The 24,229-nt window shown below is 42.8% G+C and overlaps 1 protein-coding gene across 1 annotated transcript in view; it reads right to left on the reverse strand.

Moving 5' to 3' along the window:
* Positions 1-14,612: 14,612 nt before the first annotated feature.
* ENPP6 (ectonucleotide pyrophosphatase/phosphodiesterase 6) overlaps positions 14,613-24,229 on the reverse strand; it is an 84,119-nt gene continuing 74,502 nt past the window's right edge. Inside the window, exons 6-8 of the mRNA XM_044297442.1 lie at positions 21,251-21,388; positions 21,054-21,177; positions 14,613-17,435 (exon numbers count right to left, since the gene is read on the reverse strand). Coding sequence (XP_044153377.1) covers positions 17,230-17,435; positions 21,054-21,177; positions 21,251-21,388 — 468 coding nt within the window. The 3' untranslated portion in view covers positions 14,613-17,229. The remainder of the gene's footprint in view (positions 17,436-21,053; positions 21,178-21,250; positions 21,389-24,229) is intronic.

Raw genomic sequence — 24,229 nt, forward strand, 5'->3', positions numbered from 1 at the left:
AGAAGGAATGGTGTAGGGTAAAAAATATACATAAACCTCTCAAATGTATGTATACTAATGCCAGAAGCCTGACTAATAAAACTGGGGAACTGGAATTAGTGATGTGTGAGGAGGACTATGACATAGTCGGAATAACTTAGACATGGCTGGACGATAGCTATTACTGGGCAAGGTTACAGTCTGTTTAGAAAGGATTGTCAAAACTGGGGGGGGGGGGGGGAGGGTATGCCTTTATGTAAAGTCCTGTCTAAAGCCCACAGTCCGATAAGAAATATATGAGGGACATGAACATGTGGAGTCACTGTGGGTAGAGATACATGGAGCTAAAAACAATACATTACTAATAGGAGTTTACTATAAACCACCTAATATACCAGAGTCCACAGAAAATCTACTACTAAACGAGATAGACAAGGCGGCAAATCACAATAAGGTGGTTATTTTGGGGGATTTCAACTACCCAAATATAGACTGGGAAACGAAAACTTGTATATCTTAAAAAGGAAACAGGTTCTTGGCAATAACCAAAGACAATTACCTCTCCCAACTGGTTCAGAACCCGACTAGAGGGACGGCCATACTAGACTTAGTAATAACCAATAGGCCTGACAGAACAACAGACGTGCAGGTTGGGGGACACCTGGGAAATAGTGATCATAATGTAATAACCTTCAAATTATCATTCAAAAGAGGGTTTCTACAGGGAGGAACAAAAATACCAAACTTCAAAAAAGCAAAATTTAGCCAACTAAGAGAGGTCATAGGCCTAACTAACTGGGACAAAGTCCTCAAAAATAAAAATACAGCCACAAAATGGGATATCTTTAAAAGCATTCTAAAATCTCATTGTGAGAGGAACATACCGTATCGGAATAAAAGGTTAAGGAACAAAAAGAAACCAATGTGGATAAATAGAACTGTAAAGAAAGCAATAAATGACAAAAAGAAAGCATATAAATCACTAAAACAGGAGGGTAGCACGGAAGCACTGAAAAACTATAAAGAAAAAAATAGAACACGTAAAAAACAAATAAAAGCAGCCAAACTAGAGACCGAGAGATTAATTGCCAAAGAGAGTAAAACTAACCCTAAAATGTTCTTCAATTATATAAATGTTAAAAAGTATAAATCTGAAGGTGTCGGCCCTTTAAAGAGTAATGGGGGGGGGAGTCGCAGAGAGCGACGAGGAGAAAGCAAAGCTGTTAAATACTTTTTTCTCCAATGTATTCACTGAGGAAAATAAACTGTCAGATGAAATGCTGAATGTAAAAATAAATTCCCCATTAAAAGTGCCCTGTCTGACCCAGGAAGAAGTACAACAGCGACTTAAAAAGATTAAAATAGACAAATTGCCAGGACCGGATGGCATACACCCCCGTATCCTAAGGGAGTTAAGTAATGTCATAGCCAGACTCTTATTTCTGGTATTTGCAGACTCTATACTGACAGGGAATGTCCCACAGGATTGGCACATAGCAAATGTGGTACCAATATTCAAAAAGGGTCCAAAACAGAGCCTGGAAACTATAGGGCGGTAAGTTTAACATCTGCTGTGGGTAAACTGTTTGAAGGTTTTCTAAGAGATGCTATCTTAGAGCATCTCAATGGAAATAAGCAAATAACGCCATATCAGCATGGCTTCATGAGGGATCGGTCATGCCAAACTAATTTAATCAGTTTCTATGAGGAGGTAAGTTCTAGACTTGACAGCGGCGAATCAATGGATGTCGTATATCTGGACTTCTCCAAAACATTTGACACTGTACCACATAAAAGGTTAGTATATAAAATGAGAATGCTCAGACTGGGAGAAAATGTCTGGGTTTGGGTAAGTAACTGTCTCAGTGAGAGAAAACAGAGGGTGGTTATTAATGGTACACACTCAGATTGGGTCACTGTCACTAGTGGGGTACCACATGGGTCAGTATTGGGCCCTATTCTCTTCAATATATTTATTAATGATCTTGTAGAAGGCTTGCATAGTAAAATATACATTTTCGCAGATGACACTAAACTGTGTAAAGTAATTAACACTGAAGAGAAAGTATACTACTACAGAGGGATCTGGATAGATTGGAGGCTTGGGCAGATAAGTGGCAGATGAGGTTTAACACTGACAAATGTAAGGTTATGCACATGGGAAGGAATAATGCAAGTCACCCGTACATACTAAGTGGTAAAACACCAGTACATGGAAAAGGATGTAGGAATTTTAATAAACAGCAAACTAAGCTGCAAAAACCAGTGTCAGGCAGCTGCTGCCAAGGCCAATAAGATAATGTATTGCATCAAAAGGGGCATAGATGCCCGCGATAAGAACATAGTCCTACCACTTTATAAATCTCTAGTCACACCACACATGGAGTACTGTGTACAGTTCTGGGCTCCTGTGAACAAGGCAGACATAGCAGAGCTGGAGAGGGTCCAGAGGGGGGCAACTAAAGTAATAACTGGAATGGGGCAACTACAGTACCCTGAAAGATTATCAAAATTAGGGTTATTCACTTTAGAAAAAAGACGACTGAGGGGAGATCTAATTACTATGTATAAATATATCAGGGGTCAGTACAGAGATCTATCCCATCATCTATTTTTCCCCGGGACTGTGACTGTGACAAGGGGACATCCTCTACGTCTGGAGGAAAGAAGGTTTGTACACAAACATAGAAGAGGATTCTTTATGATAAAAGCAGTGAGACTATGGAACTCTCTGCCTGAGGAGGTGGTGATGGTGAGTACAATAAAGAAATTCAAGAGGGGCCTGGATGTATTTCTGGAGTGTAATAATATTACAGACTATAGCTACTAGAGAGGGTTGTCGTTGATCCAGGGAGTTATTCTGATTGCCTGATTGGAGTCGGGAAGGAATTTTTTATTCCCCTAAAGTGGGGAAAATTGTCTTCTACCTCACAGGTTTTTTTTGCCTTCCTCTGGATCAACTTGCAGGATGACAGGCTGAACTGGATGGACAAATGTCTTTTTTCTGGCACAGTGTCACATGCCAGAAAACCAACCCAAAGATGCTGTAAAATCTGGAGCAATAAGCAGCATTAAAAGAGAAAAAGTTTGTATGATGAGTGGAAATTATACATTAGAGGCATTCGTGGAAAGCTAAAACAAGAAAGTATAAAAAGGAACTTGAGTGATATGGTAAAGATGGTAGAAGAATCTGAATCAGAGCTTATGGCAGCATATGTCAATCTGCGGTCGTTTACGACACCTTCCCAGGATATTGTAAGGAATATGGACACGTACTGCAGTCACTAAAGATTTAGCAAAGCTCATGAGAGAACTAACTATGATGAAGGTAAAGCAAGAAGTAGAATGAACAAGCTTTTTATGAGAGACTATGCTAGGTCTTTAAGACTTGCTGTTCTGGAACCTACTGTATTTTTGGGAGACGTATTGAAGTTCATAGAATGGAAGGCAGGTTTTGAGATGATCATTGAGCATCATTGCTTCAGTCCAGTTGACAAGTTATTCTACCTTCAGAGATATGTTGGTGGAGAAGCCAAGGAAGTTCTTGAAGGTAACTTCTATAGAAAAGATGAAGAAGCGTACAAGCAAGTTTGGGAAAAATTGAATGCAAGATATGGTCCTTTCTTAGTACAAAAAGCCTTTAGAGAGAAACTGAATAACTGGCCTAGAATAGGTCCTAAAGAACACTTCAAACTCCAAAAGTATGGTGACTTCCTGCAAGCATGCAGCAATGCCATCCCACATGTATGAGAACTAGAAGTACTGAACGATCTAGGAAACCACAGGATGCTAAGTAAGCTACCTGAAGAAGTGGTTTCTAGATGGAATCGCTATGTCACTGAACAGTTAGATCTAGGTGAGGACTTCCCAAGTTTTAAAGAGTTCTCTGAGTTCATCAATAAGGAAGCACGGATAGCATGTAATCCAGCAACATCATCTTATATCTTAAAATCCTTAGAAGAAAGGCCTGCAAGAGAGATAAGACGTGCAAGAGCAACTAGCTTTGCAACCAACACAGCAGCTAAAGGTCCAGATACCTACGAGAGCAAGTTCAAAGTCACTACTGGGATCAGTAGAGAGACAGAACCATCAAATCAGACTACCTTCAAATGTATGTTCTGTGGGGAAAACCACTCCATACACAAGTGCCAACAATTGAAGGAGAAGTCCCCAGATGAAAAGAAAAGGTTTGTACTTGAGAACCAACTGTGTTTCAGATGTCTAAGAAAAGGCCATGTTACTAAGGAGTATAAGAAAAAGGCCACATGCAGCATTTGCAAAGGACGCCATCCTACACCACTACATGAAGAACATCCAAAAAAAGATAAATCCTTAATACCTAAAGATACTGAGGAAGGAAAGAAAGTATCGGTATTCTCTTGCAGAGTGAGGGAAGGAGAAAGCAACGGCACATCAATGGTTGTACCAGTGTGGATTTCAAATCCTAAAAGGAGTAACAAGAAGGTATACGCCTATGCGCTACTGGATGTCCAGAGTGACGTCACCTTCATTGATCAAGAAATCTGCAAGAAATTACAGAACCAGTAAAGCTCAAACTCACCACGATAACGGGAAGAGACACATTAGTGAACAGTCAAAGGACAGAGTTAGAGGACTTCATTCAAACTTCACATTAGATCTACCTCCAGCTTATACAAAAGACGACATACCTCTAGATCGAGATCGCATAACTACCTGTGAAACAGCCAATAAATGGGAGCACCTATCTGTCATATCTCATGAAATGTCCCCGCTGAAGGAGTTTGGTGTTGGACTGTTGATAGGTTATGATTGTCCCGAAGCCTTGGTACCACGAAAAGTAATCACAGAAGGAAAGGGTGTACCCTACGCTGTTGAAACTGATCTAGGATGGGGTGTTGTTGGAGGAAAATAGCAGATCGCAAACTCAAAACAGGTGACAGGATTGTGTCATCGAATAGCTGTCCAAGAGTTATCAACTGTAAGTCCAGCAAAAGTAATCAAGATCCTTGAATCCAACTTTGCAGACATAAGTTCTAAAGAAAAGAGTGTATCCCAAGAAGACATAAAGTTCGTACAGCAGAATCAACAAGGTCATTTTAAAATGCCCTTACCTTTTAGAGAATGACCTAGTCTGCCAAATAACAGAAATCTTGCCCTAGCAAGATTGAAATGTTTGAAGAAAAGGATGGGAAAAGATCCCAAACTCAAAAATGATTATTTGAAATTCATGGAAGGTATCCTCGAAGAAGGACATGCAGAGAAAGTTAATAACCAACCTAAAGAAGGAGAAGTGTGGTACATCCCACATCAAGGTGTTTACCACTCAAAGAAACCAGATAAGATTAGAGTAGTATTCGATTGCTCAGCAAAGTACAATGGTGTTGCATTGAATGATCATCTACTAAAAGCACCAGACCTAACAAACTCTGCCTGGAGTACTCTGTAGATTCAGAAAGTATCCCATAGCAGTCCTGTGTGACGTTGAAAAGATGTTCCACCAGTTTTATGTGAAGAATGAAGAGACTTCCGGAGGTTTCTATGGTGGGAGAACAGAGATATAGAAACAGAGCCAGCAGAATACAGAATGAAAGTACACTTGTTTGGAGCAGTATCGTCTTCAGGTTGCGCCAATTATGGTATGAAGTACCTGGCCAATCAGAATGAAAAGGATTGCCCATCAGCAGCAATTTTTCTGAAGAAAAACTTTTATGTAGATGATGGTCTCATAAGTCTAGATTCCACAGAATCTGCAATCAAACTAGTGAAAGAAAGCCAAGAGTTATGCGCAAGAGGAAACCTACACCTTCATAAATTTATCTCAAACAACAGAGATGTACTGGAATCCATCAGTTACTCTGAATGTGCATCAACAATAAAGAATGTAGATCTTAATTATGATCATCTTCCAGTCCAGAACATACTTGGATTGGGATGGAATGTAGAGAATGACAAGTTCTTCTTTGAAGTATCTATTGAAGAGAAAATTGCAACTAGACGTACCATTCTTTCCACAGTGGCTTCTATATTTGATCCATTAGGATCCTTGGCCCCAGTGATCTTCAAAGCGGGAGAAACACTGCAAGAATTATGCAGACAGAAGTTAGGATGGAATGAACCCATACCTGAAAATTTGAGGCCAAGGTGGTAGAGACAAATAGGAGACTCGAAACTTGACAAAAAAGGAAAACGTCTCACTACTACACTTAAGTTGGAACGTCCTTTACAGAAGTTAATTGTTCTACTTAAGAGTGATAAAAGATACTTGAGAGTTAAGAATATGATGGAAAATTCCTCAAATTCATGTTTAAGTCCTACTACTGAGAACATAGAATTATAGGTAATTTTGGTGGGAGTGTAACTGGCCAACTAAGACCTAGGTTGCTAATATAGCTTATAAGTTTATACAGCTAGACCTGCCAATAACCTTAATACAGTTCCTATGTTTATGTGTTAAAGACAAAAGCAGAGTTATTTACAGTGACTTCATGTTTGGATATCATATAATAGTTATATTTTGTGTCCACAGAAGCAGAAAAAGATAATGTGCCTTTAAGATTAATTATCTAATGTAAGGTGAGCTCAATGACACAGCAAACACAACAGAAAGCATAGAGTTAAACTGTTGTTGCTTAGCAGGAGTCTTGACCAATCCTAGCTAGCCTCACACAGCCCAGGAGCTTTGACCAATTACAGCCAGCCTCACACACTGCTAACTGCAAATTGTGACCAAATGCAGCAAGTAGAACTATTAGTTAAACCTCAGATATACCTCTCAGAGAGATCATAAAGTGCTTAAATAACTTAAAGTGAGAGTACAGATACTGAAGAGAGAAATATATCCACCATTTTATGTTGAATGACAAGATTGAACAGTTGAACCACCATCTTATCCATACCGCCATTTTATGAATCTTTATGCAACACGTGTTTTGTACATGGACTGTCTGCTGCAGAGGCGACAATGTTATATGAAGAAAAGTTGACGTTAATAAAGAAGTTATTTCAAGAATTTGGTGTGCTCTTTAAACCTACTGTTACGCTAGAGGAATTACAGCGTAACAGACAGTCAGAGATATCAGAATTCTTCTAATGCCACAGCGCTTCATAGTGCTGCGCCTGTCACACACCCTGGCCGTGCTGCGGGCCGCAATGCACAAACACCCACCGTGGGGCAGCTGTAGCAGATCACGGACCCATTCACTTTAATGGGTCCACGATCCGCCTGTTCCACAAAAAGATAGCACTTGTTCTATCTTATTGTGGAACGGAAGTATGGGACGAAACCCGACGGAAGCACTCCGTAGTGCTTCCTTAGGGTTCCGTGCTTCCGTTCTGCACCATTCCGCATTTCCATATTTGTGGACCCATTGAAGTGAATTGGTCCGCATCTATAATGCGAAATGCCCACGGAATGGCGCCCGTGTATTGCGGATCCACAAATGCGGTCCGCAATACGGCCACGGAGCGCACAAGTTTGTGTGAAAGAGGCCTTAGGATAGTGTTTCCTGGCTGATTTCACTTCATACTGCAAAGCAGCTTAGCTGTTGACCCAGACAGGAGGGGTGGAAGGATGCAGATACTGCAGAGAGGAGAGGAAAATAGGAGATGAGTTTCAGTCCTGTCCTGTCCTTACTCCTCTACTGCTGTTCTGGGCACTGTTCACTCTACAGGGAAGGTAGGTAGTGTGTAATGAGTGTGTATATGTGTATAAATATGCATGTGCAATATATGTTTACATGTGTATGTAATATACATGCACATAAATGTGTGCAATGTATATGTGTATAAATATACAGGTGTAATATGCATGTATTGTATATGTGTATGTGTGTGGGCAATTTGACTTATCATTTATCTAGAAAGACTTGAATTCCTTTTTTTTTTTTAAACGGAGGACAATTTTTTCTATATTTCGTGGGATATCACCACAGTCTGTGTATTTTGGTTAAGACTATTGGAACATGATTAATTTTGTGTATTTTTCACCATTAGCACTGTCACGGGGAACAGCGGGATTGAAGATGTGTGCCATGCAGGGCGTATGGGTCAGCCCTTTCTGACGCAGCGCAGACAAAATGTTCTTCCCGTTATCAGTAACCATGTTTTCTATCTGCAGTTGGTGAGGAGACAGCCAGTATTGTATTTCTTTATTGATGATGTGGAGCAGTTCCTCCCCGTTGTGGGTCTGTTCTCCATGACGGATGAGGTGCAGAACCACGTGACAATGCCTAGCTTTGTATAGGTGATATGATAGAGTACCACTGTGAACTGTGCCTAGAAGGGAGGGTGAGAACAAGGTGGAGGAGGCAGAGGATTACATTGATGCAGAAATCCCATGATTACAACACAGAGGCAGCATTGCCTTCACCTGGTCAAGTTGCTGGTGTGCGTGAACGACATATATTGTCCTTGACCATAGTTACAACTCTATATGTCAGCACTGGCATGAACTCTACCAGACACAGAGAGGCCCAAGGACTGGCCCACCTTCTGCTCAACATATGTGTGCAGGGCAGGTACACCTTTTTTGGATAAGTAATATCTGCTTGGGACTCTCCACCTTAGGTGGGCCCAAGGCATCAATTCTCTGAAATGTGCAGAGTACACTACATGGAAAGGGAGGGACTGGAGTACCAGCAACTTGGCCAGGTGCACGTTCAGCTTTCTGCGCCACTGGATGAGTGCATTTATACTGTTGTCTTTTTGCTATTGCCTTGGTGATAGATTGTTGGTAAAATAAGTGACGAAGAGAAGGAGCATGAGGAGCAATAGATGACATTGAAGTCGATGGAAAGGAACGACAGCTTCCTTTTGCTGACATTGTCGAGCACGGACTGCTGGACATGGGGTGCGGGCTGGTGGGAGTGCAGTGGTTGCTGCATCAGGCTGTAACTCTAAATGAGTGGCACAGTTTTCCCACTGAACTTTACAGTGACGCTCCATGTGTTGATGCAGGGCCGTCGTGCCAACATTAGCAGTCTGGCTGAGCCTCACCTTCTGCCCACAGATCCTGCATACCGCCACGCTAACGTCCCCTATTGACTTTGTGAAAAATTTCCACACTGATGAATATGACGTTTGCTCTCCATCACTGCGTGATGTGTGTCGCTGCTTTTATGAACCTGTGCACTGTCAGTGTGTTCCTCACAGGTAGTCTCCTGAGTAGCCTGTAATACTGAGGAACATTAGCTGTATCATAACAGAATGGAGTAACTATGAATGTTGGTGCACTTGACAGTAAAGCACACAGCAATATATTATGCCTGCCTTTTATACTGAAGTACAATAACCGTATCACTAACAGAACAGATTAACTATGAATGTTGGTGCACTAAACAGTGATGTACACAGCGATATATTACACCTGACTTTAATACTGAGGCACGGTAACTATCACTATCAGAACGGATTTGGGGGGTACTATCTTCTCTGAAATTCTGTAAAGAAAGGGATATAAATGAGCTCTTAACAAGCTCTGCCTCTAATGCCACCAAATGTAAGTCAGAACGGATTAGCTATGAATGTTGGCGCACTTGACAGTCATGCACATGGCGATATACAGATGTAGCAGGGTTAACACTCAAACTCTTAACTCAAATTTCTTAACTCATCGTGTTATCTTGAAACAAAAGCCATTGAAAAGCATTTGAAGGTGTTTGCTTAATGCATTTAGTTTAGATAACACGTCTCATAAAGCATGAGTGTTAACTCTACTACACCTGCCTTAAATACTGAGGCACAGTAACTTTATCACGAACAGAATGGATTAACTATGAATGTCGGTGCACCGCACAGTGATGCACACAGCGATACACTCTTCCTCTTCAATACTGTTCTTTAAAACAGTTTGTAGCAACACTGTCCCTAGTGCATACCAAGTCTCTTAGTCGACATTCACACGAGCGTATGTGTTTTGCAGTCCGCCAAACACTGATCCACAAAAAGTACGGATGATGTCCTTTTGGCATCCGTATTGTATTATTTTTTTTTTTGCGGATCCATTGTAACAATGCCTATCCTTGTCCACAAAACAGACAAGAATAGGACATTTTCTATTTTTTGGCGGGGCTACGGAACGGCCATAAGGATGCAGATAGCACGTAGTGTGCGCATTTTTTGCGGACCCATTGAAATGAATGGGTCTGCATCCTATCCGGAAAAAAATTTGAACGGTCACGGAAACAAAATACAGTCAAGTCCATAAATATTGGGACATCGACACAATTCTAACATTTTTGGCTCTATACACCACCACAATGGATGTTAAATGAAATGAACAAGATGTGCTTTAACTGCAGACTGTCAGCTTTAATTTGAGGGTATTTACATCCAAATCAGGTGAACGGTGTAGGAATTACAACAGTTTGCATATGTGCCTCCCACTTGTTAAGGGACCAAAAGTAATGGGACAGAATAATAATCATGAATCAAACTTTCCATTTTTAATGCTTGGTTGCAAATCCTTTGCAGTCAATTACAGCCTGAAGTCTGGAACGCATAGACATCACCAGATGCTGGGTTTCATCCCTGGTGATGCTCTGCCAGGCCTCTACTGCAACTATCTTCAGTTCCTGCTTGTTCTTGGGCATTTTCCCTTCAGTTTTGTCTTCAGCAAGTGAAATGCATGCTCAATCGGATTCAGGTCAGGTGATTGACTTGGCCATTGCATAACATTCCACTTCTTTCCCTTAAAAAAAACTCTTTGGTTGCTTTTGCAGTATGCTTTGGGTCATTGTCCATCTGCACTGTGAAGCGCCATCCAATGAGTTCTGAAGCATTTGGCTAAATATGAGCAGATAATATTGCCCGAAACACTTCAGAATTCATCCTGCTGCTTTTGTCAACAGTCACATAATCAATAAATACAAGAGAACCAGTTCCATTGGCAGCCATACATGCCCACGCCATGACACTACCACCACCATGCTTCACTGATGAGGTGGTATGCTTAGGATCATGAGCAGTTCCTTTCCTTCTCCATACTCTTCTCTTCCCATCACTCTGGTACAAGTTGATCTTGGTCTCATCTGTCCATAGGATGTTGTTCCAGAACTGTGAAGGCTTTTTTAGATGTAGTTTGGCAAACTCTAATCTGGCCTTCCTGTTTTTGAGGCTCACCAATGGTTTACAGCTTGTGGTGAACCCTCTGTATTCACTCTGGTGAAGTCTTCTCTTGATTGTTGACTTTGACACACATACACCTAGCTCCTGGAGAGTGTTCTTGATCTGGCGAACTGTCGTGAAGGGTGTTTTCTTCAACAGGGAAATAATTCTTTGGTCATCCACCACAGTTGTTTTCCTTGGTCTTCCGGGTCTTTTGGTGTTGCTGAGCTCACCAATGCCTTCCTTCTTTTTAAGAATGTTCAAAACAAATGTTTAATGTTTTTGCTATCTCTCTGATGTGTTTGTTTTGTTTTTTTTCAGCCTAATGATGGCTTGCTTCACTGATAGTGACATCTCTTTGGATCTCATCTTGAGAGTTGACAGCAACAGATTCCAAATGCAAATAGCACGCTTGAAATTAACTCTGGACCTTTTACCTGCTCATTGTAATTGGGATAATGAGGGAATAACACACACCTGGCCATGGAACAGCTGAGAAGCCAATTGTCCCATTACTTTTTGTCCCTTAACAAGTGGGAGGCACATATGCAAACTGTTGTAATTCCTACACCGTTCACCTGATTTGGATGTAAATACCCTCAAATTAAAGCTGACAGTCTGCAGTTAAAGCACATCTTGTTCATTTCATTTCAAATCCATTGTGGTTGTGTATAGAGACAAAAATGTTAGAATTGTGATGATGTCTGATTATTTATGGACCTGACTGTACATTTGACCGTATGTAGCCTTATGGAGGAGGGTTTTATAGGGCTGTGACATCACAGGGATGGCTACCTGCGGATTGGCTGGCTGCATGGCATTATGGATGATGTTGCGTTCCCTGGCTTGTCTCCTCTATACTTTTACTTTGTAACACGTGCAGCCACCATTCTAGTTAAACATGAAGCGTGAGGAAATTCGGATTTGTTTAGACTTTGAACCAAATTCTCCTTCAAATGCTTCACTTCACTCAAGACTAGTGACTACCTGACTGTGCTTTCTGTGAAAATTTCCCAGCTGTTCCCTTTGAAAACAGTGTAATCCATGTGAATTTTTTTGCTTGTGAATATGCCCTGAGGTATCCTGTTGTATGGGGGAATAGGGAGGCATAATTTCATTGTTCACATCAGGCAGCAGTGAGAATAGGTGCACCCCTAGTCTGAAATGCTATTATCACCATGCACAAGTGGTCTAAAGGGTGTAAGACTGTTTCCAAAGACCTTGACGTCCTGGCTTCAACAGTTTGAAATTTTATCAAGCAGTTTGCTACTCCTGAAACAATCAAGAACCTTACAGTACATGGTGAAAAGAGGAACACTGATGGCAGAATCCTATGAAATACAAGTAGTTAATGTGGCGCACAGGAGTAACTAATAACCAGTACAGGTGCACTCAGTAAAGCGGACTCACCCTGTCCCCTCCGAAATAGAAACTGAGTATATAAAAAAGGAACTGGGCACTCACAGGATATCTGAACCATACGGAAATGTATTAACACATATTAAAATAGTACAATGGCGCAATAAATAAATCAATAACAATTAATCATTAAATAGTGGCATATATACAACCTAAGATGTAAAATGGCGCACCTAATGTATAGACTAATAGTTGTACCGTGAAGCAGTAATCAATCAAATAAATACAATAATCAGCATAAAATGGACTAATGTACGTAAAATAATAAATTAAAGGTCGATAACACAGTCTGTTGGACTGGCATCAATTATAGTGGATCATGTTAATAAATTCCAATGTGAAATAGTTTCGAAGATAAACAGTAGCAGCAATATTGGCAATGTCTAGAAATATGCCCAATACAATATATTGGTAAATATAAAATCGAATGTTCCTATGTCCCACAATAATATAGTATGCACCAGCAAGAAGTAGCAGCGTCCCGCTATATACAAATACCAGCGACGTCCCACTGGAATATTTTCCACTGCAAGTTTTATGAAAATTCTGCCGGAAAAAGTTTGAATGGTCTTACCGCATCACTTTTTCGCATCACAAAGTCGCTCTGCAAGGTGGTCCTGTGTGTGTGTGTAGAGACCAATATTCTACGAGTGGTGTTCGTCCTGACTTCCCACGCTGGCAAATGTTTGGCACGTGCAGCCAGACCTTCACTACGATTTCAGGTCTTGCACAGTATTTTTCAAAACTACCATTCGCGCGGCGGACGATATCTCTGTGTGAATCCGGCAAGATATTCAAGCTTCTCAAGTGGTCACAGACTTGGGGGTTCTGTCCTAGCTAGACGCGTTTCGGGGTATCCGGTCACTCCTTCCTCAGTAGCGAGATATATATTGCGCCATTTTACTTTATATTTTAATATGTGTTAATAAATGTCCGTATGGTTCAGATATCCTGAGAGTGCCCAGTTCCTTTTTGATATACTCAGAATCCTATGAAAGTTGGTTCGAAATGCACCAAAGAAACCACATGCAACACCCAAAACAATTTGAGCAGAGCTGGAGACGTCTGGAGTGATGGTTCCAACCCATACCATATGCTGCACACATGCTGAGCAAAATAGGACTCTATGGTTGAAGACAGAGGACCCCACTGCTTGAAGAAAGGCATAAAAAGAGTGATTGAACCTTAGCAAATGTTGCATAGACAAAACACAATTCTGGGAAAATGTTGGATGGACAGATGAAACCAATCTAGAGCTCTTTGGCTATGTAGTCCAGTGTTATGTTTATAGATGACAAAATAAAACCTATAAAGAAAAGTATACCCTACATACAGTGAAATATGGTAGAGGATCCATAATGTTATGGGACTGCTTTGCTGCCTCTAGGACTGGTGGGCTGTTACAGGAACAATGAAATCAAAGGATTATCAAAATTAAAGTGAATGTGCTCCCAAGTGTAAGAAAACTAGGTTTGAGTCAAAATAAGTCTTAGGGTACTTTCACACTAGCGTTTTTCTTTTCCGGCATAGAGTTCCGTCACATGGGCTCTATACCGGAAAAGAACTGATCAGGCATATCCCCATGCATTCTGAACGGAGAGTAATCCATTCAGGATGTCTTCAGTTCAGTCGTTTTGACTGATCAGGCAAAAGATAAAACTGTAGCATGCTACGGTTTTATCTCTGGTCAAAAAAACTGAAGACTTGCCTGAATGCTGGATCCGGCATTTTTCCCCATAGGAATGTATTAGATCCAGAATACCGGATCCGTCCTTCCGGCCTGCGCATGCGCAGACCGGTAAAGATGTGAAAAAAATACAAGACGGTGGATGGATCTGTTCTTGCAATGCAATTGTGAGATGGATCCGCATCTGGATCCGTCTCACAAATGCTTTCAGTCACATCCAAATCAGTGGATCCGGCGGGCAGTTCCGATGACGGAACTGCCTGCCGGATCACACTGCCGCAAGTGTGAAAGTAGCCTTACAGAAGGGTAATGATGCAAAGCAGACATCCAAAAATACACAAGAATGATTAAGAAGATAAAGTGGACTGTTATATACTGACCAGGAATGACTCCTAAAAATCTTTGGATCTGAAATATGCTGGATAAGAAACCAAGTCAGATACCATGTTTATGCTTTATTTCTTTTTAATGACTGCATGTATGTTGACAGGTCAACTTTTTGTTAAATGTATTTTGAGATACTATTAAAATATTTTAATGATACAAAATTAGTACATTCTGAATTATTATTTCTGAAGATATTGGTGCCAATAATGTTGACCACAACTGAGTATCAAGTGATTACTTACTACAATGACAAACATGTGGACAACATAAGACAGTGTTCCTCAACTCCAGTCCTCAGGGACCACCTGCCGGTCATTTTTTTAGGATTTCCTTATCAATGAGCAGGTGATATAATTAGTGTCCATGCATCAGGCCTTACCACAGGTAGTTATTCTATGGGATATTCTCAAATCATGACCGGTGGATGGGCCCTGAGGACTGGAGTTGAGGAACACTGACATAATATATATCTACAGAAGATAAAGAAATAAAGTAATTCCCTGAATAGGGTCAGTTACTGATTGTTAAAGGTGTTGTCTCACCACAGGCAACCCCTGTAAGTGGGACAGGTTTGTGCTAGACATTTTCCTGTAGTGGCCACTTTCCGCTCTCCAGCACAAGAGCTGCTGATATTAGCAGCTCTCTGCTCTGGTTCACATGGGTGAGAGGGGCCCAAGCATGATCTACCATATGGACAGTGGATACCTTCATGAGACGTACCGGCCCCTCTTTCCCTTGTCCAATCTATGAAACCCATTTTCATATATTATGTTAAGGAATTCTGAGTTAATGGGAGTGGTTCACTGTTCAGGATCCATATCTCTTGCCCAGAGTTGAGTTTGGTTACAAAGAGCACTTCTTTCTGTGAAGGCCTGTCATGTCCTACATTACCTAGACAGTCCATTGATTTAAGTGGTTGCTATGTAATGCTTCCTTTCTCCTGTGGTGGCACTGCAGGGAAGTTGAACACTGACTCCCCACAGATTACAGCTGACTGCTGGGGGATACAATATATGTGATCAGTTTAAAGCCAAAAGGCCCTTCTAACAAGTAGGGATTATTTAGAGCAAATAACTTCTTTAAAGGGGGTGACCTGAATAGGCACACAAGTCCATGCTGTGCCACAGTAATCAGTCATACTTTTCAACTCACATGAGCTGCTTGTCACAATGTGATTAATTCATGTGATTAATCATTTTCCATGGATGCACCAGGTGTGATGAGCAGCTGTAGGGCTTGTGATAAGCAGCTTGTTACATCGGCAGCTCCTGCACTCTGCTGCCCTGCTATTTCAGGTGGGCATGGACACCACTCCACTAACCCTGTCTCTTCATTGAATCTCACCTCACGTCAGCAATGCTGCAAGGGTAAATCCCCTCCTTGGCTCTGTGTGTTGATGTTATACTGTTACCAATATGCTAATAACCTCCTGATTGTATGATATATATGTTGTGCTGCTTTTCAGACTCCTTGTCGGAGCAATTAGGTTTCTAGTAGGCTGGTTCCTTGCTAAGATCCTCTGCTGCCTGACTCAACCTGTGCCTGTTTACTGTTGTGATTCTTCTGCCAGCCCTGACCTCGGACCTGTTCCACGTTTTCACATGATTTCTGCCTGTCTTAATCTCGGGTTGTTATTGACTACAAGTTTTGCCTGATCCTTCAGTGCTCCTCACTGGTGTCTCTGGTCCCCATGGGTCAGCTGTCAAGCACACTGGCACTACTTGGGTGGTTCCCCTGCATATAAGTCCTGTTCCCTGTACTGGGATTAGAGCGAAAACCAGGGAGCTGCCAGGATAACACCCTTAGGTTCAGCCCAAAGTCAAACCGGTTGGTTGACACAGTAGTTTCACACCCACTGCCATAACACAGCTCATGTACATGGACTTGCATGGCCATTCAGCCTGGATTCTTTTAAAGTGGCAACCCCTTGAAATTACATACAATAGGGCAGGGATCATCAACCTTTGGCACTCTAGCTGCTGTGAAACTACAACTTCCAGCATGCATACTTACTCAGCTATTCTTGTAACTCCCCTAGAAGTGAAAGGAGGATTCTGGGAGATGTAGTTTCAGAACAACTGAAGTGCTGGAGATTACCTGCAATAGGCCATTAAGTACTAAGTCTCCTTGTGGAGAGTGTCTAGAAGGTATAAGGAGGGAGATTGATCAAAACTGGTGTAAAGGAAAACTGGCTTAGTTGCACAAAGCAACCAATCAGATTCCATCTTTCTAGGTGAACTCTGGTTGCTATAGGCAATGAAACCAGTTTTCCTTTACACCAGTTTTCATAAATCCCCCCAAGAAGTCTTATAGGCCATGCAGTGCTCTCTGGGGAGAAAAGTGCTCAAATTAGCTTGCGGATTTCCAAAAAGAAAGCTGAACCTCTGATGTCACCAGATGGAAGATAACTATCCTATGAGTCAGTGTTCGACTTGTAAGACAGCTACTGTACCTTCTGGTGGCATCAGATTTCTTCTCTTTTTGGAAAGCAACAAACTAATTTACATACAGTAGGTCAATAATGTCAGTTATATAAGGTTGTTTTTGTATGCGACAGACAGAACAAGCGGGTACAGAAAATCATCATACATTTGGCAAGGTTATTGTAAAACTATACTGAAAAATTTAATATTTTAAATCTTATAAAATCATTAATCCTAGAAAAAAAATTACTAAATCCATTGTGCTACAAGTGTGAAGAGAATGGAGATCACTGGGATTGAGTCCAGGATACCAGGATGTGCTCCACTTCTTAACATGCATTCCACCCTGGACCATGATCCATTGTTAGGCTGGGGCTCCATACCAAGAACGTTGCACATTATGTTGTAAACGTCGACTGATCGGATTGGTGCAGCTCTGAAGTTCTCTTTAAAATCTAAAAGAAAGATTAAATGGTTAACCACTTTAGTAATGTCTAATGTAATAGGCCCACGTCTCCCACATGTCTAACATGTGTTTTCACCTACCAAGTATACACTAAAGATTAATGAACTTGTATAATGAACATATGATCTCTGCTTGCAGTCATTTGAATGTGAAACAAAAGAAAAATCATTGTGTTTGAAGGCGGAAACCCTGCCCTAAAATGTTCACAGGTGCAAGTATTGCAAATCTCAGTTGAATTGACTTGGATGAAGTCCCAGTGCCTTAGACATGGCTTTGTAGTCCTTTATACAGTGATATATTTTGACATGTACTCAAATCTCTCTCTGTGGTATTATTACTAATGCCATGCTCAGGACAAATTTCTGGCAAACAGATCATGAATCATTTCTTTTTCCACACCCAGATCTACAATTGAGATAATACAGGTTATATTTAGCACCCAACTGTAATTAGCTACCTGGCAGGATCACAGGAAGTTTCCTAATTCATGTGTGGGCAACATTTGGTATGGGTCATGGCCTCTGAGCTTATATGCAGGGGTGTAACGATCGCGGTCGCAGAGGGTGCGGGTGTGACTGTGATTGCGACTGGGCCTGGCAGGGGAAGGGGTCCCGCTGCACTTCCATGTAATGGGAGCGCACTGACGGGTCCCGGCATGAAGTACAGTGAGAATGCCGGGCCCCGTCAGAGCGCTCTTCAAACATGAGGGGGTGCAGGAGGCAGGGGGAGCGCAGAGGCAAGGAAGGGGGGGGCGCACTCACCCAGCAGTTCTTGTCACTGTCGGCCTGTTCGTTTTCAGAGTGAATCAGGGAGACCTCTCCGCTCCCTGCTTCACTGTTCTTCTGAGCTCAGGTGCTCCCCCTGCTGGCCGCACATCCGCACATCGTGCTGCTAGCTGTAGGAGGAGAGCTGAAAGCCCAGGAATCAGCCTTCAGCACAGCCAGCAGCCCAATGTGAGTGTGGGAGCGCGTCATCAGGGAAGAGGGTAAGTATTGTTTTGTTTTTTTTCCATTTTTTCCAAGCTGCAGACTGGAGGCAAAAGGGGGGCAACAACTAGAGTGAGGGGGCACAAAAGTGTGCTTTTTTACTGAGGGGGCAGCCTAATCTGGAATAACTACTGTAAGGGGGCACATATGTGGGCATAACTACTGTGAGGGGGGCACATTTGTGGGCATAACTACTGTAAGGGGGCACATATCTGGCATACTGTGAGGGGGCACATATCTGGCATAACTACTGTGAGGGGAACATATCCGGCATAACTACTGTGAGGGGGCACATCTCTGGCATAACTACTGTGAGGGAGGCATATAGCTGGCCATAACCACTGTGAGGGGGCACATATCTGGCATAACCACTGTGAGGGGCGCATATCTGGCATAACCACTGTGAGGGACGCATATCCGGCATTACTGCTGTGAGGGGGAACATATCCGGCATAACTACTGTGAGGGGGCACATGTCTGGCATAACTACTGTGAGGGAGGCATATAGCTGGCCATAACCACTGTGAGGGGGCACATTTCTGGCATAACCACTGTGAGGGGCGCATATCTGGCATAACCACTGTGAGGGGCGCATATCTGGCATAACTGCTGTGAGGGGGCGCATATCTGGCATAACTGCTGTGAGGAGGCACATATCTGGCATAACTGCTGTGAGGGGACACATATCTGGCATAACTGCTGTGAGGGGACACATATCTGTCATAACTACTGTAAGGGGGCACATATCTGGCCATAACCACTGTGAGGGGACACATATATGGCATAACTACTGTAAGGGGGCACATATCTGGCTATAACCACTGTGAGGGGGCACATAAGTGGCATAAATACTGTGAGGGGGCACATATATGGCTATAACTACTGTGAGGGGCACATAATCTGGCATAACTACTGTGAGGAGGTACATATCTGGGCATAACTACAGTGAGAGGGCACAAAAGTAGGCATAACTACTGTGACAGGAACAAAGGTGGGCATAACTGCTGTGAGGGGCCACAAGGAGGACATAACTATTTTGAAGGGACCACAAAGTGGGCTTAATTACTGTGAGGGGCCACAAGGTGGGCATTAGTACTGTGTAGTGGCACTTATGGGAAATGTCCTAGATTACCCTGCTATACATTGGCATGGCTCAGTCTTACAGGCCAGCACAGAGCCCCCTGCTGGTGATTTCACAGGGGCAGTCACCATCCCTTCCTTATCTGATTATTCTTTTTTTCTCTATGACCACAGGGACCTTGTTCTGGATCCAGTGGACATCACGCCGACGCCAGCGACACCCTGGATGAGGTAGGGCCAGATTTTATTAGGACTGGGTGAGTGTAGCCATGCATTGGGCTTAGGGTTCTTCAACATGAGCGTATCCTGTGCGGGTAATCCGCTGCATGAAAGAGTGTCAAGTCCTGTTCCGGACAGCAGAGAAGCGGAGTATTAACATGATAGATAATGGTCTTTGCCTCTCTGTGATCTTTTTACTACAAAATCACGGTGACAACTTTATCTCACTGTGATTTTGTAGTAAAAAGATCACAGAGAGGCAAAGACCATTATCAATCATGTTAATGCTCCGTCTCTCAGCTGTCCGGAACGGAGCTTGGCTCTCTTTCACGCAGCGGATTACCTGCCCGGCATCCGCTAGTGTGAAAGAGCCCTTAGTGTAAAGAAAATCTGCCACCTCTTTGTAAAAATTGGTGGGGGGGTCCTGATCAAAGTTTGCACTGGGGCCCATAACACTCTAGTTACACCACTGCTTGTATGCCCACATTTCCTCCATTCATTTCTACAGCTCTGTTCTTGAAATTGATGACAAACAGTTATTTAGCATTAGCCACTGTGAAACACGCAAAGGCTCCACTAGAATGGTAAGTAGGCTTTCTTTCACTAGGGGTAAGGATTTAGTTTGCTGCACCAGTCTGATATCTAAATACCCGCACCAAGGCTCTGTGTCTTGTTGGTATCCCCTGCAACCCAACACCCAGGGCATACAGTATGGTTGTCCAGCCCTCACCCCAAGCTACATCTCTGGCCCACTTCAACCCTAATGACAGGCTGCTGAATGAAGAAGAAGTGCTTAAAGGGGTTGGCCAATGAAAAACCTTTATCATCAAGCCACAGAACAGGTGATAACTCTACAATTGCTGGATTCCAAGCTGATTATGGGAGCTGAAAATGGGGCCCCGTGTTCTTGTTGCCACATGTGCGCCGTGCCACTCTATTCAAGTCTATAAGACTGACAGAGATAACCAAGAACTTTATTTGGCTATCTTTGTCATTCCCATAGACTTTGAAGACTTTAAAGGTGCAATCAGCACTGAATTTAAACAGGGGGACAAGGGACCCCATTTCCATGATCTATGGTGGCCTACGGTGTATCCCATGGTACAGTAATGTTTTTTGTGGGACTGCAATAAATTCATAAAATTCAAAAAAGGTATTTATCAAAATGTAAAGCAAAAGAAAAAAAATGTGGCACTATTGAAAGAGAGCTATGCAAAAGTACCATCTGTAGATTTCCATGTGTACAACACATTTATGTTGTGTAATCAGATAATTGGAAGTATCATCATAAAAAAATATCATCTATTTAATTTTTACTGTACCTGGGCCAGATGCCAAAAAGAATCCCCTCATGTCCATCAACTCATTGTCATATCCATGCCACCCATGCTGCCAACCTTGATTAGGCACGGAGCCGTTATTCCAAAAGGGAAGTTTCTCTTTACTCTAAATAAACCAAAACTGGTTAGTACCTACAAAACATACCACTGAAAACTCGAATCGCATGATACATGCCTACCTGAGCTATGAACCAGCCCTGTTCAGCTACCAGAGTTAGCGGAGGCACAAATTTTCCATTCTTGTAATGAAATCGATCTGGAATTTGGTCCTTCTCATAGACAGTCATATGTTGTACATCTTTCAACTGGTTGTACACCTGTCAAACGTCACAAGAGATTGGTGGAAGACACTGCATCGTGTCATATGAAATAATTGGGCAATATAACAAACTACAAACAGTTAAATCTGGGGGGGTTGCCCTACTTTAGAATCAATAATGTAAAGGGATTGTCCCAATAAGACACTTATCCTCTATGCACAAAGTAGGGGATACGTGTATTATTGAAAGAGGTCCCCACTGATCATATGTGTTATTGGCGGAGGTCCCCACTGATTACATGTGTTATTGGCGGAGGTCCCCACTGATTACTTGTGTTATTGGAAGAGGTCCCCACTGATCATATGTGTTATTGGCAGAGGTCCCCACTGATTACATGTGTTATTGGCGGAGGTCCCCACTGATCATATGTGTTATTGGCAGAGGTCCCCACTGATTACATGTGTTATTGGCGGAGGTCCCCACTGATCATATGTGTTATTGGCAGAGGTCCCCACTGATTACATGTGTTATTGGCGGAGGTCCCCACTGATCATATGTGTTATTGGCAGAGGTCCCCACTGATCATATGTGTTATTGGCGGAGGTCCCCACTGATTACTTGTGTTATTGGAAGAGGTCCCCACTGATCATATGTGTTATTGGCAGAGGTCCCCACTGATTACATGTGTTATTGGCGGAGGTCCCCACTGATCATATGTGTTATTGGCAGAGGTCCCCACTGATTACTTGTGTTATTGGAAGAGGTCCCCACTGATCATATGTGTTATTGGCAGAGGTCCCCACTGATTACATGTGTTATTGGCGGAGGTCCCCACTGATCATATGTGTTATTGGCAGAGGTCCCCACTGATCATATGTGTTATTGGCGGAGGTCCCCACTGATTACTTGTGTTATTGGAAGAGGTCCCCACTGATCATATGTGTTATTGGCAGAGGTCCCCACTGATTACATGTGTTATTGGCGGAGGTCCCCACTGATCATATGTGTTATTGGCAGAGGTCCCCACTGATTACATGTGTTATTGGCGGAGGTCCCCACCGATCATATGTGTTATTGGCAGAGGTCCCCACTGATTACATGTGTTATTGGCGGAGGTCCCCACTGATCATATGTGTTATTGGCAGAGGTCCCCACTGATCATATGTGTTATTGGCGGAGGTCCCCACTGATCATATGTGTTATTGGCAGAGGTCCCCACTGATTACATGTGTTATTGGCAGAGGTCCCCACTGATTACATGTGTTATTGGCAGAGGTGCCCACTGATTACATGTGTTATTGGCGGAGGTCCCCACTGATTACATGTGTTATTGGCAGAGGTGCCCACTGATTACATGGGTTATTGGCGGAGGTCCCCACTGATCACATGTGTTATTGGCAGATGTCCCCACTGATTACATGTGTTATTGGCGGAGGTCCCCACTGATTACATGTGTTATTGGCGGAGGTCCCCACTGATTACATGTGTTATTGGCGGAGGTCCCCACTGATCATATGTGTTATTGGCAGAGGTCCCCACTGATTACATGTGTTATTGGCGGAGGTCCCCACTGATTACATGTGTTATTGGCGGAGGTCCCCACTGATCATATGTGTTATTGGCAGAGGTCCCCACTGATTACATGTGTTATTGGCAGAGGTCCCCACTGATTACATGTGTTATTGGCAGAGGTGCCCACTGATTACATGTGTTATTGGCGGAGGTCCCCACTGATTACATGTGTTATTGGCAGAGGTGCCCACTGATTACATGGGTTATTGGCGGAGGTCCCCACTGATTACATGTGTTATTGGCAGAGGTGCCCACTGATTACATGGGTTATTGGCGGAGGTCCCCACTGATCACATGTGTTATTGGCAGATGTCCCCACTGATTACATGTGTTATTGGCGGAGGTCCCCACTGATTACATGTGTTATTGGCGGAGGTCCCCACTGATCATATGTGTTATTGGCAGAGGTCCCCACTGATCATATGTGTTATTGGCAGAGGTGCCCACTGATCACATGCGTGATTAGCGGATGCTCCTACTGATCACGGGCCTGTGCTCGCTAACTTGAATGGAGCGACAGTCATGCATACGTGCTGCTACATTCAGCTCTATGGGGCTACCGGAAATAGCCAAGCGCCTGTGTTCGGCTATACCTAAAATGAGGAAAACTGGCTTCTACCTCATGGGGTCTTCTGCCTCTGGATCAACTTTGCATGATAATATGGTGAACTGGATGGACATACTGGTCATTTATCTAACTGGTGTAAAGTAGAACTGGCTTAGTAGCCCATAGAAACCAATCAGATACCACCTATCATTTTCCAAAGGAGCTGTCCAAAATAAAAGATGGAATCTGATTGGTTGCTATGGGCTACTAAGGCAGTTCTACTTTACACCAGCTTGATAAATGACCCCATATGTTACTATGCTACTTATCGCCTATTCCAGTGATTGCTAACGTTGGCACTCCAGCTGCGGTGAAACTACGACTCCCAGCATGCTCCATTTATTTCTACAGAGTTCTGAGAGTAGCCAAGCAAGGGGGGCATCTTGGGAATTGTAGTTCTACCACAGCTGGAGTGCCAAGGCTAGCCATCACTGGCCTATTCTATGGAGTCCAAAACATGTTGGGTGCTGTTTGCTTTTGTACAAGATGTATAATCATAACTGAAGAAACAAGATATGTTTTATGGAAATGCTGGAGAAGTGGAAGTATTTTTCTACAAGTCCATGGATTACACGGATAACCCATCGCGTTCATCAGGAAGTATGCAATGCATCATGTCACCTCTTGTTGCCAGGCTCCCAGACAAGTTCTAGATGATTGATATGGATCCCTGCAGCGGCACCCCCTGTGACCAGCTTAATGTTGGGGAACTTTCTGAC

The sequence above is a fragment of the Bufo gargarizans genome, chromosome 1 (genome assembly GCF_014858855.1).
Source record: "Bufo gargarizans isolate SCDJY-AF-19 chromosome 1, ASM1485885v1, whole genome shotgun sequence".
Classification (NCBI taxonomy): Eukaryota; Metazoa; Chordata; class Amphibia; order Anura; family Bufonidae; genus Bufo; species Bufo gargarizans.